The sequence below is a fragment of the Tribolium madens genome, unplaced genomic scaffold (genome assembly GCF_015345945.1).
Source record: "Tribolium madens isolate multiple individuals breed KSU strain unplaced genomic scaffold, Tmad_KSU_1.1 Scaffold_91;HRSCAF=231;Tcas5.2_LG7, whole genome shotgun sequence".
Classification (NCBI taxonomy): Eukaryota; Metazoa; Arthropoda; class Insecta; order Coleoptera; family Tenebrionidae; genus Tribolium; species Tribolium madens.
Genome location: NW_025401063.1, coordinates 12584425 through 12598466, shown reverse-complemented (window position 1 = coordinate 12598466; position 14042 = coordinate 12584425). Strand labels below are relative to the sequence as shown.

Genomic DNA, 14042 nt, shown 5'->3' with positions numbered 1-14042 from the left:
AAACGAGAGTACGTCCAAAGTAAACAGTTTTTTTTTATATTTTAATGCTTAATTAGAACGAAAGTTACCAATACACCTGGTTCAGAATAATGTTTTGTAGCTTTTGCTACACTACGAAAAAATATGTTCTTTGAGAATTGCCAAGGAATACTTGGTTTTTCAAAACTAAAATTTATGCCAAAATTTTTTTAACTATTTTTAAAATTCTTTAAAAATCTTTAACTAAGCAGAGCTAAACTTCAAAAAAATTATATTTAAAGCATTAAAGCAAACATTTTATTTCATTTACAAGAGTCGTTTTATCTACCTGGGGACACACTGTATGTTTTAGTGGTAAATATTTGAGAGTGTATTTTGGGTTGTGTTTAAAAATCGGTTAACGTCTTTATTCTATGTATATGACTCACCTTGTACGCCCCAAAAGAAATTCTGAAATACTTCCACTACTTCATTTTTTACTTCACCATTATTCGAGTTATAGTTCTGTTCTGTTCCCGCCTGAATAAGCAAAGCAAAAATAGGCAACACATTATACATTTAATAAATTATTTTGTGTAAAGTATTATCTATTCTAAATTGAATAATCATAGTCGATGCTTGACTATCGAAAACTTAAAAAAAAGTTAAATTCAAAACTCAAATGTATAATAATAGGAACAACAGCAAGAAATTAACAAATTATTGTATTATTGGTTGGCCTATTTGTGAAATTTAGGGACGAACAGACCTGCTGTAGATTTGAATACACTGGAAGCCGTGACACTGGCGGACACAGAATTTTCGACGATTTGTCATTCGACTGACATAAAAATGTAAAATGGGCCTTAGGCAACTAACTTCACTTTTGGTTTTTGTAATTTTTATCCTGAAGCTAGAGAAAAAATTACAACAAATCAAAATAATTTATTGAACTTATATAAAAAGACATTATTGTTTCGGAAAATCGATGCCAAAAATAAATTTCAACAAATTGAACTTTCAAATTGAATTCAAACGTCAATCATAATGACAATAAAGCGTGGCTTAACATTGACATTTTTTGAACTGACATAAATTTGATGTCCAAAATTCCGTATCCGTCAGTGAATGTACATTATTTTATGAGGCCATGGTTAAGAATGCAACTTTTCTTCAAACACCGCCACACGGCGCTTGTCGCCACCATCGTTTTTAAATTTAACGTCAACCTAACCTGAAAATCGTGAACGTTGTCCAATTTTTCAAAAATGTCTTTCAGTTTCGGTACCCCCAAAACGGCAACAGGCTTTACATTACCTACCACTAGCACAATTGCCAGTACGTAAAACATTTTGCTAACAGAAACGGAACTAACCCTTTTATTCTATAGCCACTACAGCTTCAGGCGGTGCAGGCGATACTAAACAACAAACTAATAAGCCACTAACAAATCTATTCGGTACTCCTACGACCAGTGCCGGATTTTTCTTGGGTACAACCCCCAAAACAACTGCGTCAGTAAGTTTTGGCTTAACAACAAGCGCAACTGCGACCCCCAGCTTTACTATAACTCGTTAGTACCACATCATCTACTGAACTTGTAAATAATATGCGAATTTTAGCTGCGACTTCGACAACTACGCCCCAGTTTAGTCTAGGAACAAGTGCTTCAACTACTACTACTGCAGCTACTTCATTTACTCCTATTTTGTCAACAGGGACATCCTTATCTTCAGGTTTATAAAAAAGAGTTTTTGTAAACATTATGCATGACTTAAATGTAGGTTTCTCTTTAGCAAGCAGTGCTTCAACTTCTGCACCTTTGAAATTAACCACAACCTTAACACCCTCAAGTACAGCAACAACATCTGCCCCCAGTTTAGGCCTAGGGGGTCTAACAACTGCCACACAGTATGTACTTTTATTTTAAATATTTTTAATTCATGTAAATGTAATTTTCAAGAGCGACACCTGTTACCACCACAACAGCAAGTGTCCCAACATCTGGTACTTTAACTTATGCTCAATTAGAGGATTGTATCAACAAGTGGACTATAGACTTGGAAGAACAAGGAAAATTCTTTATCAATCAAGCCAAACAGTTGAACGCTTGGGATAACCTACTGGTTTCAAATAGTGATAAGATATTAGCCTTAAATGAAACAGTTGAGCGTGTGAAAGAGCAACAGAAGCAACTAGATCAAGAACTTGACTTTGTATTGGCGCAACAGAATGAGTTAGATGAGTTGAGTCTTCCTTTAGAGAAGCAATTGACTGATATTCCAGTCACAGATCAGAATAGATTCCAAACGTAATTTTTTTAATTATAACAAAATTCGACACTTTAATGGGTGTTTTAGATACCAGTTGTCTGAAGTAATTGATTCCCAATTGAAGCAAATGTCAGAGGATTTGAAAGAAATTGTGGAACATTTAAATGAGTCCAACAAAAATGAAGATATCACCGATCCTGTTTGTTTTAACAAATTCTGTTTTTACATTTGTATCTTAACTGTTTTTTTAGGTAATACAAGTCAGTCGCATTTTAAATGCCCACATGAATTCACTCCAATGGATTGATAGAAACACTTCCCAAATTTGCTCCCATTTGGAACAGATCACACAGTTACATGAAACTTACAAGAAAAACGTTTTTATTAAAATTTCCTCTATACAATAACGCCTTGTACAAATTTCTCATATCAAACAATAAATCTAACAAGATATTGCACTTTAGTCGCTTTTGGAATGTCTGTGGCTTTTTGTTTCTTCCTCGGGGGAACTTCCTTCATTCCCCTTCACTGTAAACGTGACATAGTACCGCTTATTTTGATCCAGACGATCCGCAGGCAGTGATATGACTTGTTTATCGTTTCCGTGGCATAATTCAAGCGTCACGGCTTTTTTAGGATTGATTGTTGGCAGAAAGCCTGTGCCAGGTTTGCACTGTGTGGACGCAAACCCGATTTTAGGGATGGTATGATGATCCATTTTGGGTACTGCAAGAAATCAATTAGTGTGAATTGGCGGTGGTGCTAGAGGCTTACGGTAGGCGGCACAGGGAATCCCGGTGTAGGCATGGGTGGCGTGCATGCATCGATGTGTGCTTTGTGTACACAGAAGAGGATTGCCAGGCGATTCTGGAAGGCCTTTGAGATGATCAGCGCCGTTTCGTTGTAATTTTCTCAACGATAAGTACAGGAATTTTTCAAAACTCCGAAAAGTATAGTCTTCCGGGACGTAGCGGCCCGCTCCGACGGTCGAAGCACATGATTGGTGGTACGCATCGATAGCTCGTTTGACTAAGATAGCCTCATTGTGTTGTCCAGCCCGGATTTGTATCCGTTTCAAGTCTAAAAGGTGTTGAAAGATTTTGCGTTCCAGGTGGTATCTGCAAAACGCCTTGAGTGTAAGCAGTCAGCAATAGTTGTAAATTACCTCCGAATGTTAGACTGTATTGATTGTGTTACCGAAGTCATGTTTACCCCTCTCTCGCTCATGTTTTTCCATTTTGGTATTCTACTGCTTCTGGGACTTGGTTCAAAACCGGAGTCTATAACGTTGCTACTCTCATAATCACTTCCGGCGCTTCGAGCTTCACGTATTTTTGACTTTCTTTTGATTTTTTTCCGTTTGAAGGCACTTCTGCTATCTTCTTCTAAATCAGAAGCACTTGCTTTGTCATTGTCGCTATAAATTGACTCTAATAAAGGTGCCGACATGTTCGATTCACATCGTGGATGTTCCTTGGACCGATCTTTAGTTTCGTTAATGTTTGGTAAAGAAGGCACACGTGATTCCATACTAGATTTAATTTTTCTTTCCATCACATTTAAATATTTGTCACTTTTGGACAATTGGGATTTCCTTAAAGGTGTTGGAATTTTACTTCTTCTAATTTTATCATTTTGAATTTTCTTGTTGTTTTCTTCCGATCGAGAACGTTGTTTATTTTGAGTTTTTTGAGAGGATTTTTTCGGTTTTAAGTTTCTAATTTCTTCAACTTCTTTATCATTCAAAATGCGAAAACTCTTGTGTTCTTTTACAGTGGCGCTTGTTGAGCTAGTCGATTCTGTTTCAGAAGCACTGGAATATTCTTCTTGAGATGATTTACTACCCGAAATAGTTTTTTGGGGCATAATTTTTTTCTCTTTAGCAGATTTAGTCTTATTATCTCGATCACTTAATTGTTCTAAAGTTATATCATCGCTTTCATCAGCTGCCATTGTCTTATAAATAATTTCGTAAGCTTGTTCACCATTGTGTTGTTTTTCACGCCCACTCCTCTTCGTTTTTTGTTTTTTCAACTTTTTTTCTTTAACTTTTTCATCTAATTTTTCTTTCTCTACACTTTTGATAGAAACATTTTCTTCCACCTTTTCTGGTAGCTTATCGTCAAATATTTCTTCTCCATTATTTTTTTTTTCTTTGCCTATATTCTCTTCACATTCTTCTTTTTTACTTACACTTAGTGCATCCTCTTTTTTAGTAAGAACCTGTTCAGTTTCTTTTGAAATCTTGCTTTCACTTCCAATGTTTATTTCTTCTCTTAACTTGTCTTCAGGGACTTGTTTTTCTTCAATAAAACTTTTTTCTTCAGGTTTACCCAAACTTTCTTCTTTTTCTTCTGAAATGTCTAGTCCTTGCATCATTTCTATTTTTGTTATGTTATTTTTATCTTTCGACTCCCCTTCAATAGATTTCTCCTCTTTTACTTCTTGATCAACAGCCTCATCGACTTTTGTATCAAAATCTTTTTTCTGCTCTTCTAAAACTACATTTTCTTTTAATTCAGTATCAGTACTTTTTTCTTCTTCTTTTTCCACTACCTTTGCATTCTTCTCCAACTCTACTGTTTCATCGCATTCATGTACTTCGGTTTTACCATCAGTTACTTCAGTTATTTTAACTTCCTGATCATTTTCTTCAACTTGACTTTTTTCCATCTCTGAAGTCTGAACAATTTTAGACTCCTTTTCAACAATATCCGTTTGAGACACCTTATCGACTTCAGTCTTTTCAACGTCTTGTTTTGGAGGCTCATGCACAGCAGCTTCTACTACAAGACTTTTCTGTTCCTCCTGATCTTCACTCGTATTCGACATAAGCGACTGTTGATCAACCAATTTCTTTTGCTCAGTTTCATTTTTGAAATTATTTTTATTTTTAACTGCGTTTTCTTCAATTTTTTGCTTTGAAGTAGGTCTCTCAACTTTTTGTTTCTTTATTCGGGCACTGTCTTCTTTCCCGGCTGATTTTTCGACTCTTTCTTTAACTTTCGTCTGTTTTGCACTTTTTGGTCTTTTATCTTTATCAACACTAACTTCACTCATTTTTCCAGCAACTTCAGTTGAAAGCTTACTGGGAATCTGATCTAAATTCTCTTCATCGGGCGTTATATGAAATTCTTTAGTTTGGTGAATATTGATTTCTGTTTTTCCATTAATTGTAATCTCATTTTTATAATCAAATCGGTTTGATGGTGATCTTGTGGCATGTTTAGACAAATCTATACTTGTAGAACTGTCAGTTCTACCAGCTGTTTTAGCTCTTTGATTTTTTTCTCTAAGTTTCCGTTTAGCACTTCTACCAGTTTCAAGTTTACTTGTTATCAATTTATTATTTTCTAAATCACTTTCGGAAATTGAAGCTTTCTTCTTTTCGTATTTATATAAAAGCTTTTTTCTTTGAATTCTCCTACTTTGTTTTGTTGCTTCTCCATTTTCGCGCTCACTATCCGAACTTGTGTCTCCCCAAAAAGTAACATTATCTTTAATTTGAAAATTAACACCCGGTGTCGTGTGACCTTGTCTTATATCTCCAATTCTAGTAGCAGGTACCCCTCCATGTAACTGAAGATATTTAGCAGTGGATCTGAAACCTCGTTGGAGGGCACAATCCAAAGGTGTCATAAACGTATTTTTGGAAGTCCTTAAAATCGGATTGATTTGTGCCCCAGCGTCAAGTAGTATCTACAATGTTGAATAATTTATTTGATATTTCGTGTTAAAATTAATTAGATGGGTGCTAATAAAATTTTTATTTCATGCTTCAAGGAAAAGATAAAGGTTATTTAAATTAACCTTGAACCTTACATGCACACACAAAACAAGGGAACTATTTATAATAACCTTGCACATGTCAGCGTTGTCATTAAGGGCTGCTAAATGTAAAGGACATCTTCCATCGTTATTTCTCGCATTGACTTGACTAGGTCTCATATCGAGCAACCACCTAACTAAATCTCTCCTTCCGGAAGCTGCAGCTTCGTGTAAGGGAAGATCACCTCTTGCATTTCTCAACCACAGATTGGCCCCATGTGCGCCAATCATTTTGACAGTTTCGAATTGACCTTTGGCACAACCGCAGTGGGCTGGGGTCCGACCTTTGCGGTCTTGACGGTTGGGGTCAGCCCCATGGGCTAACAACAGGGCAGTAGCATCGGCATGTCCTATAATCGGTCAAATTCTAATTAAAAAAAAAACAGTTTTTGAGGGTAATATACCCAAAGTGACCGCGTAGTGAAGAGCAGTACATCCATTACTATCTATTACATCTGGAGTAGCCCCACAAAGAGTTAATAGACTGTCGATACAATCCGTGTGCCCCCTTGAGGCAGCGCAATGAAGAGCAGTCAAACCGTCTTTGTCGGAGGCTTCGACGTTAGCCCCTGCGCGAACCAAGGCCAGAACTGCTTTTGCAGACCCGGCACTGGCGGCCCACAGGAGGGGTTGTCGACCGTCGTCGTCTTCGACGGAAACGACGATGTCGCTGTGCGTTAGAAGAGTTTGAAGGACTTGGAAGCCGAGGTTGGAATCCTTGTCCTGAAGTAGAAAGTTGAGTGGTTGTAGTTTGACGAGTGGGTACTTACGCCTCCGCACATTTGAGCGGCGTAGTGGAGAGGGTAGCCGCCGTGGACGTCGGGGGTGGAAGCGGGGGCTCCTGCGGCCAAGACAGCTCGAAGGGCTGATGTTTCCCCACATACTATAAAATAATAACTTTTTACTTTTTTTCTTAAAATTTGGCGGATGCGCCGGTCAATTTTTTTTTTAAATAAAAAGTCATTTTTATTTTGTTTATTATTATAAAAATTATCGTGCAGATGAAGCGTGAAAGTAAAACTCCCAGATTCATGCATTTTTAAGTAAAACTTTGCATACTTTCAAGTCACGCGTTTTCACTACATAATGAATCGATTCTTAGCAAAGCTCGAAATTTGTAGTTCACATAAGTTGACTCACTAAGCTATTGACCTATTTCACGTGTGGTGAAACATTGAGAGAAGAACAAAAGTAACTTATTTGCTATAAATCTTGTTACAACATTATTGGAAAGTAAAAGCATGCTCGTCAAAAGCTCTGTCTTGTGGTTTATTTAAATAGAAATTAGATTTCTGAAAGATAATCGATTGGTGCAACCTTGGTAAAACTGACCGCAATGACGTCACTTCTTTGGCTGAATCGATTAAATGTCTAATAATGCAGTTTGACGTAACTTTTTCAAGTTTTTACCCCTCTTAAAAATTGTTATTAACTTTGCAATCTTTAATATCTCTTGAATAATTTATTATTCCTGCAACCTTAACCCGATGGTGGGTGGTAAATAATCGTGAAAATATGTTAATCTAATCAGTCAGTTGACCATCAAGCACGCAATAACTAGAAGAACGCAATCTTTGACTATATCGCATCTTATCAATCGAGGTCACTGGGATAGGAAAATAAACCGGGCCGGACTTTGTGTAACGCATCTGGGCTATTCTTATCCTTTGTCACCTAAATGTTTATTTCTTATTTTTACCATGCTTTTGAACGAAGAAAACAGTTACTAAATATGTATTTTCATATAATGGAAAAAAATGTTTATGGTAAACCGTAGAAATAGCTTTTCAATGCTTGTTTTGTGTAGTTATATATTATTCTGAAAATAATTCATGGAACAAATCAATAAATGCATGAACTTTGCTATAAATAGGGGTTGTTGAAGTATTTTTTTATAGTACTCTTAAATTATAAATAAAACAAACAAAACAAAATACAAAGTTATAATAAATACAGTCCGAGTCATTTCTGAAATTTTCTTAAATGCAACCAAAAATATTAATTTTAGCTTTCACTAGATCTGTAATTTTTAATTAATTAATTAATCTGAGTTTTGTCTTGACAGTTTTGCTAAAACTTTATTATTATATAACGTTCAAAGATTTCTTTTACCGGGTTGAAGCATATTATCTCCAAAATAAAATGCATTTTAATCAATTTTTACGTTAGTTATCTTCACGTTGTTATTTTCTTACATTCATTTTGAGGTTTCCAGTAAAAAAGCAATTTTGATTCAAATTATTATTAAAATCAAATACAGTATCAGGTGGTAAGTGTAATTGTATAATGTAGCTAAGAAAATTTCTGAAATACAACATAACTGAATCACTCTGTATGCAGGGTGTGTCAGAACTCGCGCCTCGGAGAATGATTTCAAGTAAGATAAGATACCAGAAACATGGAAAATATTTTTTTAAAATTCTATCTGTCAAAAATTTTTGACATTTGACATTTTTTATGTCTCTTTAATGATACAGCTGATGATCTTGTATATGTATTTTATAATTATTTACTGAAGGTACAAAAATATTGCTAATAAATTTCACAAATCACATTAAACAGAGTTACAATTTAGGATACAGCTCCTTTGTTTCCTCTTCTAAAAGTCTGTAGCCACAAAAACTAAGAAAATTATTTTTCCAATAGAAGTAAATAGAGTCAAAGTGCAAAATTTAAACTCTCATAACTTTGAAATTTTTATAGATAAAACATTTTTTCCATGTTCCTAGTATCTTACCTTATATGGCATTTTTCTCTGGGGCGCGAGTTCTGGCGCACCCTGTATATTAATTTGAAATTTTTTGTCCGTGCCGTTTAAAAATAAATTTAAAAAAAGCTCTATTTTTGGCCATTTTATATTTTTATAACAAAACTGTACGGAAGAATTTTTTGATTTATTTTTGGTGTATTGTAGATTACCCACTTATGTTACTGTATTTTTTTATGCAATTTAAATAATGTGTTTTTTCATAAAAAAAAACTATTGAGTTTTGCAATCCGTTACTTTGTAACGGATTGCAAAACTCAATAGTATGAGTATTTGTACTCAAAATGAGATAAAAACTCTGTGTTACTATGTGTGTGAGGTACTTTTTTAATTCAGGAACAACATCCAATTGTAAAAAAAAAACAATTTCTTTACTGTATTTCTTAAAAATTCAATTTTTCTTTTTTTCGTTTGAAAACTTGTTTGAACGGCTTTCCTTTTGTACACAGACAACAATATCTTCTGGTGGTACATTTTGGAACTGGCTAGAGACATGCCATCTACGGAACGGTAGAGTAAATAGTTTGAAAACTGAAATTTTGTAATTTTCTGTAAAAAGACTAAAAATTGAAAAAATTTCAAATAAAAGGAATAATATTTTTTCATAAATTATGTAATATATTTTTTGTTTGTTCGGATTCATTTTATTATAACTATCATGGTGTTTTTAGTCATCGAAATTAAAAGAAACAAAGCAAAATTAATTATGTGAAAATTGACAAAAATGCTAATACCAAGAATTAGTTTCGCACTTTCTAATTGATATACTATTATTAAATTTAATTTTTAATATTAGTAAAATGTATGTGACAAAATGGATTTACATTTGCATAAGATAGGATGCATACTGTCAATATTTTGAAACGGGAAAAAAGTAATTTTGTTAAAAATTCAATTCAATTTTTAGTCTTTTTACAGAAAATTACAAAATTTCAGTTTTCAAACTATTTACTCTACCGTTCCGTAGATGGCATGTCTCTAGCCAGTTCCAAAATGTACCACCAGAAGATATTGTTGTCTCTGTACAAAAGGAAAGCCGTTGAAACAAGTTTTCAAACGAAAAAAAGAAAAATTGAATTTTTAAGAAATACAGTAAAGAAATTGTTTTTTTTTACAATTGGATGTTGTTCCTGAATTAAAAAAGTACCTCACACACATAGTAACACAGAGTTTTTATCTCATTTTGAGTATTTGTAACGGATTGCAAAACTCAATAGTTTTTTTTTATGAAAAAACACATTATTTAAATTGCATAAAAAAAATACAGTAACATAAGTGGGTAATCTACAATACACCAAAAATAAATCAAAAAATTCTTCCGTACAGTTTTGTTATAAAAATATAAAATGGCCAAAAATAGAGCTTTTTTTAAATTTATTTTTAAACGGCACGGACAAAAAATTTCAAATTAATATACAGGATGCGCCAGAACTCGCGCCCCAGAGAAAAATGCCATACATGGAAAAAATGTTTTATCTATAAAAATTTCAAAGTTATGAGAGTTTAAAGTTTGCACTTTGACTCTATTTATTTCTGTTGGAAAAATAATTTTCCAAGTTTTTTTGCTATAGGCTATTAAAAGAGGAGTTACATAAATTGTAACTAGCAAAATTTTTGTCCCTTTATTAAGTAATTGTAAAAAAACATATACAAGATCATCAGTATCATTAAATAGATATAAAAAAAAAGTCAAATGTCAAAAAATAAATGTCAAATTTTTTTGTCAGATAGAATTTTTTAAACATTTTTTTCATGTTCCTGTTATCTAACCTTACTTAAAATTTTCTCTGGGGCGCGAGTTCTGGCGCAGCCTGTATATTGCGCCATCAACAGTTATGATAATTGTTTCAGAATTTTTAAATAACGATTTATTTTTTTATTCAGTATAGTTCAACCTTAATATTTTATCAATAACAGTTTCCAAAAACTGCGAATATTTTAGTTTTAGTTTTAAAAAACTAGCGTTTACATCAAAAATCCTGTTGACGTGAACATTTTACCAAATCATTATTTAAATATGGCACTACATCATGCCGCTTTATAATTGAAACAGGTATTTTAAAAACAACCCACGTAATGCAGTATAAACTTTTAAAAATAAAATAAATTAGTGTAGGAAGGTCAGTTTTGCAGCAGTGTGGCAATATCATACTAATATAAAATAATAATATTCATGCGTTTATTTCTGTCCCTTATTACGTTAGTCTTTCGCATGCTTTGCCATCAAGATAGACACGCTTCTGAAAAACTAATTACAAAACCAATTTTTCACAAAATCTTCATTTTTCTACGATTACCATCTTCAAACCTTGACATTTGTAGTTTTACAAAATCATCTACCAAAAATAGAAATTGTGTAACCGGCGCCTCCACCATTTCAATTTCTAAAAAAAGTAGGTACCTGTTGCCCAGTGCACGACTGTGTGTTTTTCATTATCCATCGCATTCACATCGGCCTTATTGGCTAGAAGAAAAGTCACCAGAGGCATATTCCCAGCAATCACGGCCAAATGTAACGGCGTAAACCCGTCTTCATCGTGGCTCTCGACCAAATCCGGTGCTGCCATAACAATCAAATCGGCAGCTTGGGCAGCACAAATGTTATCACTGGTACTGCAGTAATGTAGAGGCGTTTTTCCGGTACGATCTCGAGTCAGCAAAGTTTCAGGCTGAAAAGAATATTAATAATGGATAACGGACACAAGGGTGAAAAGTTAAGTTTCTACCTTGATCTATAAGAAAATGTTAAATTGTTAACCGTAAATAATTTATACAACGAGGTATTGGATTTTTTGGGCATTGCTTTAAGGATTAAAAATTAACTAGAACGTAAGGATTGTCTTGAGTAAACAAACAGTTTGCTTACGTGACGCCGGCTGTTGCTATGACAGTGTGTAATCATTACTTTAACCAGAAGTGGAATGCACTTTTATTTAGGAATAATATTTTTAAATTCTGTAGCATCATTATTGATTGCGTATTGATAAAGGAAATGATCATTTAAGATTGATTTTGATCAAGTTGATATTTGCTAATAAGTGTTGAAATATTTCTTTGTATAGTACCAACTATTATTATTAGAAACATCACTATAATCCACTTAAATTAAAAAAAAAAAATATATTTTGTGAATGTTGAGTGAAATGTGACCTTGAAATTTAGTTTTTTAATATGAATAAAACAATATGGAAATTGTATTTCGTGTTAATAAATAATTAATTTTACAACTTTAGTGATAGCAACAATACATTAGAAAAATGAAAATAATTTAAACTCCATTCCAAAATAATGACCATAAAAGCAATAAAATAAATCGAACTCAATTCCTCAACATGCAAGACTTTTCTTCCAAAATTCAGTTCGACTTGTTCTTTATGACAGTCATGGGTGTTTTTGATAAAACACCAATTTATCTAACACTAATTTTTAAAGTGACCGGAGTTTACCATAACTTCGGTAAAAATAACTTCTTTTCAAAAGCAATGTCAGTTCTATGGTGTCTCCCTTTCTATTCATATTTTATCTATCTTTGCATTGATTTTAATTTATTGACACACAAATCGTCCGATATTTATGTCTACATTGAATTTTGTAAGTCTTTGTCTACTATTATTTTCACTGCGATATCGTTTCTTGTGTTTACTGGGAGAAGAAACCGAATCGCAGCACTACTAAATAAAGTAAAAAAGTTGCATTTGGATAATGTAATTTCAGGAAGCACTAAACGATTTAATTGGCCTAAAACAGTACTCATTGGGTCAATTGTCGTAAATATTGCACTTATCCCTTTCAGAAAAGGTGCAAAAATTAATTATACAATCTATATTTGGTTTCCAGCATTGATTAGTTCTTCTGAAGTTATGTACTTGAATGACATATTAAAATATTTTAGTGAAAAGTTTGATTCGATCAACCAAGACTTTTTAACTTTACTAAATGCTGATTTGTCGTCATTATTTCCTTTAACTAAATCAGATAAATTGAAATTGTACGAAGAAGAGTACACTAATTACAAAATGCAACACATTCAAGACTTATCTCTTATACATTACAAACTAGTACATCGAGTTTCGAAATTTAGTGATATTTTTGGAATCACCATAATTTTGTCACTGATTCTATGGTTTGAAAACATCATCGAAACATTTTATTTTTTCATTTATATGCTGATGAATGGAAGTGATAATTTTATTTACGAAAGCACTATCCATGGGTGCTACGTAGTGTTTGCAATCTCATGGTTGTTTATCTTAATTTTCAGTTTCAACACAGTTCAAAATAAGGTAAGTGGAAAATTTACATTTTTGTTGTGTGAAAATAATTTCAGGCCAACTCAACTGTAATTTATGTACATGATATTTGGAACAAGTACTTGTTGAGTGGGAAAATGAATGTAAAGACTCAACATCTTTCTTTTATTTCTGCGCGACTACTCAGTATGAAATTGGAATTCACTGCAATGAATTTTTTTAAACTGGACTGGACTTTTTGCCACATGGTTAGATAAGTTAATTAGGATTTAAATTTTTCTATTTAAAAAATTTTTAGCTGGTTGCTGCGGTTGCTACTTATGTTGTTATTCTTGTCCAGTTTCGCATTTAATTCATTCCTAAGTAAGGCAGACATTTACAATTTATATAAAGTGTGTACAATTTTTGTCACATTAAAAAAATTGTATACTCACAAAAGGAATAAATCAATAACAAACATCTAGTAAAAAGTTAGAAAATGTGATGTGAAACATTAATCAATTTTTTTACTAGATATTTTTATAACAAACACTAAAGCACATTAATTATTTGAGATTTACTTATGAAGGCTAGTTGCTTACTCTCTTGATCGTAAATGTTAAACTTTTTAGAAATATAAATGATAATAAAAATTGATCTCTAATTTTTATAATGATGTATAGAAAATGTCTTTAATCAATTAAACTTTTAGTTTAATTAAAATTATTTTGAATTAAAGTAAAAAGTATTCTTCCACATAAAAAATTGAAATAACATGTCAACCATTGTAAACTGACAGGAAAAATTTGTTTTCGTGTTTATACATATATTAATACTCATCGTAAATGTATTAACAAGTGTATTAATTACTTTATTTTTGCTGCATTCACATGTACTTCGATTTATTTTAATTTACAGAAATTTTAAATTATAAATATTCACTAATAACGCAGAAAAATGAAGATTAAATAGATAAACGAGTAGATA

The 14042-nt window shown here is 32.7% G+C and overlaps 2 protein-coding genes across 5 annotated transcripts in view; one reads left to right on the top strand and one right to left on the bottom strand.

The window, feature by feature from the left end:
* Positions 1-1144: 1144 nt before the first annotated feature.
* Positions 1145-2694, top strand: LOC123011344 (nuclear pore glycoprotein p62-like). 4 transcript variants are annotated; one of them, XM_044408732.1, is made up of 7 exons: positions 1145-1296; positions 1349-1531; positions 1581-1694; positions 1755-1869; positions 1922-2269; positions 2319-2430; positions 2483-2694. In XM_044408732.1, exons 1-7 carry the CDS (start codon positions 1227-1229, stop codon positions 2636-2638), a joined length of 1098 nt encoding a protein of 365 aa, XP_044264667.1. In that variant the 5' UTR covers positions 1145-1226; the 3' UTR covers positions 2639-2694. The 4 variants fall into 4 exon arrangements, with proteins under 4 accessions (XP_044264667.1, XP_044264666.1, XP_044264669.1 ...); XM_044408731.1 differs by having other exon boundaries at positions 1743-1869; XM_044408734.1 differs by lacking the exon at positions 1349-1531.
* Positions 2521-14042, bottom strand: part of LOC123011343 (ankyrin repeat domain-containing protein 12) — a 12968-nt gene continuing 1446 nt past the window's right edge. Inside the window, exons 2-8 of the mRNA XM_044408730.1 lie at positions 11228-11495; positions 6830-6942; positions 6464-6782; positions 6090-6409; positions 3397-5930; positions 3006-3349; positions 2521-2957 (exon numbers count right to left, since the gene is read on the bottom strand). Coding sequence (XP_044264665.1) covers positions 2692-2957; positions 3006-3349; positions 3397-5930; positions 6090-6409; positions 6464-6782; positions 6830-6942; positions 11228-11495 — 4164 coding nt within the window. The 3' untranslated portion in view covers positions 2521-2691. The remainder of the gene's footprint in view (positions 2958-3005; positions 3350-3396; positions 5931-6089; positions 6410-6463; positions 6783-6829; positions 6943-11227; positions 11496-14042) is intronic.

Coding starts and splice junctions, on each gene's coding strand:
- LOC123011344 (XM_044408731.1), top strand. CDS start 1,227: ATGTCTTTCAGTTTCGGTACCCCCAAAACGGCAACAGGCTTTACATTA. Junction 1,297..1,348: donor TACCACTAGCACAATTGCCA/GTACGTAAAACA, acceptor TTTATTCTATAG/CCACTACAGCTTCAGGCGGT. Junction 1,870..1,921: donor GGTCTAACAACTGCCACACA/GTATGTACTTTT, acceptor GTAATTTTCAAG/AGCGACACCTGTTACCACCA.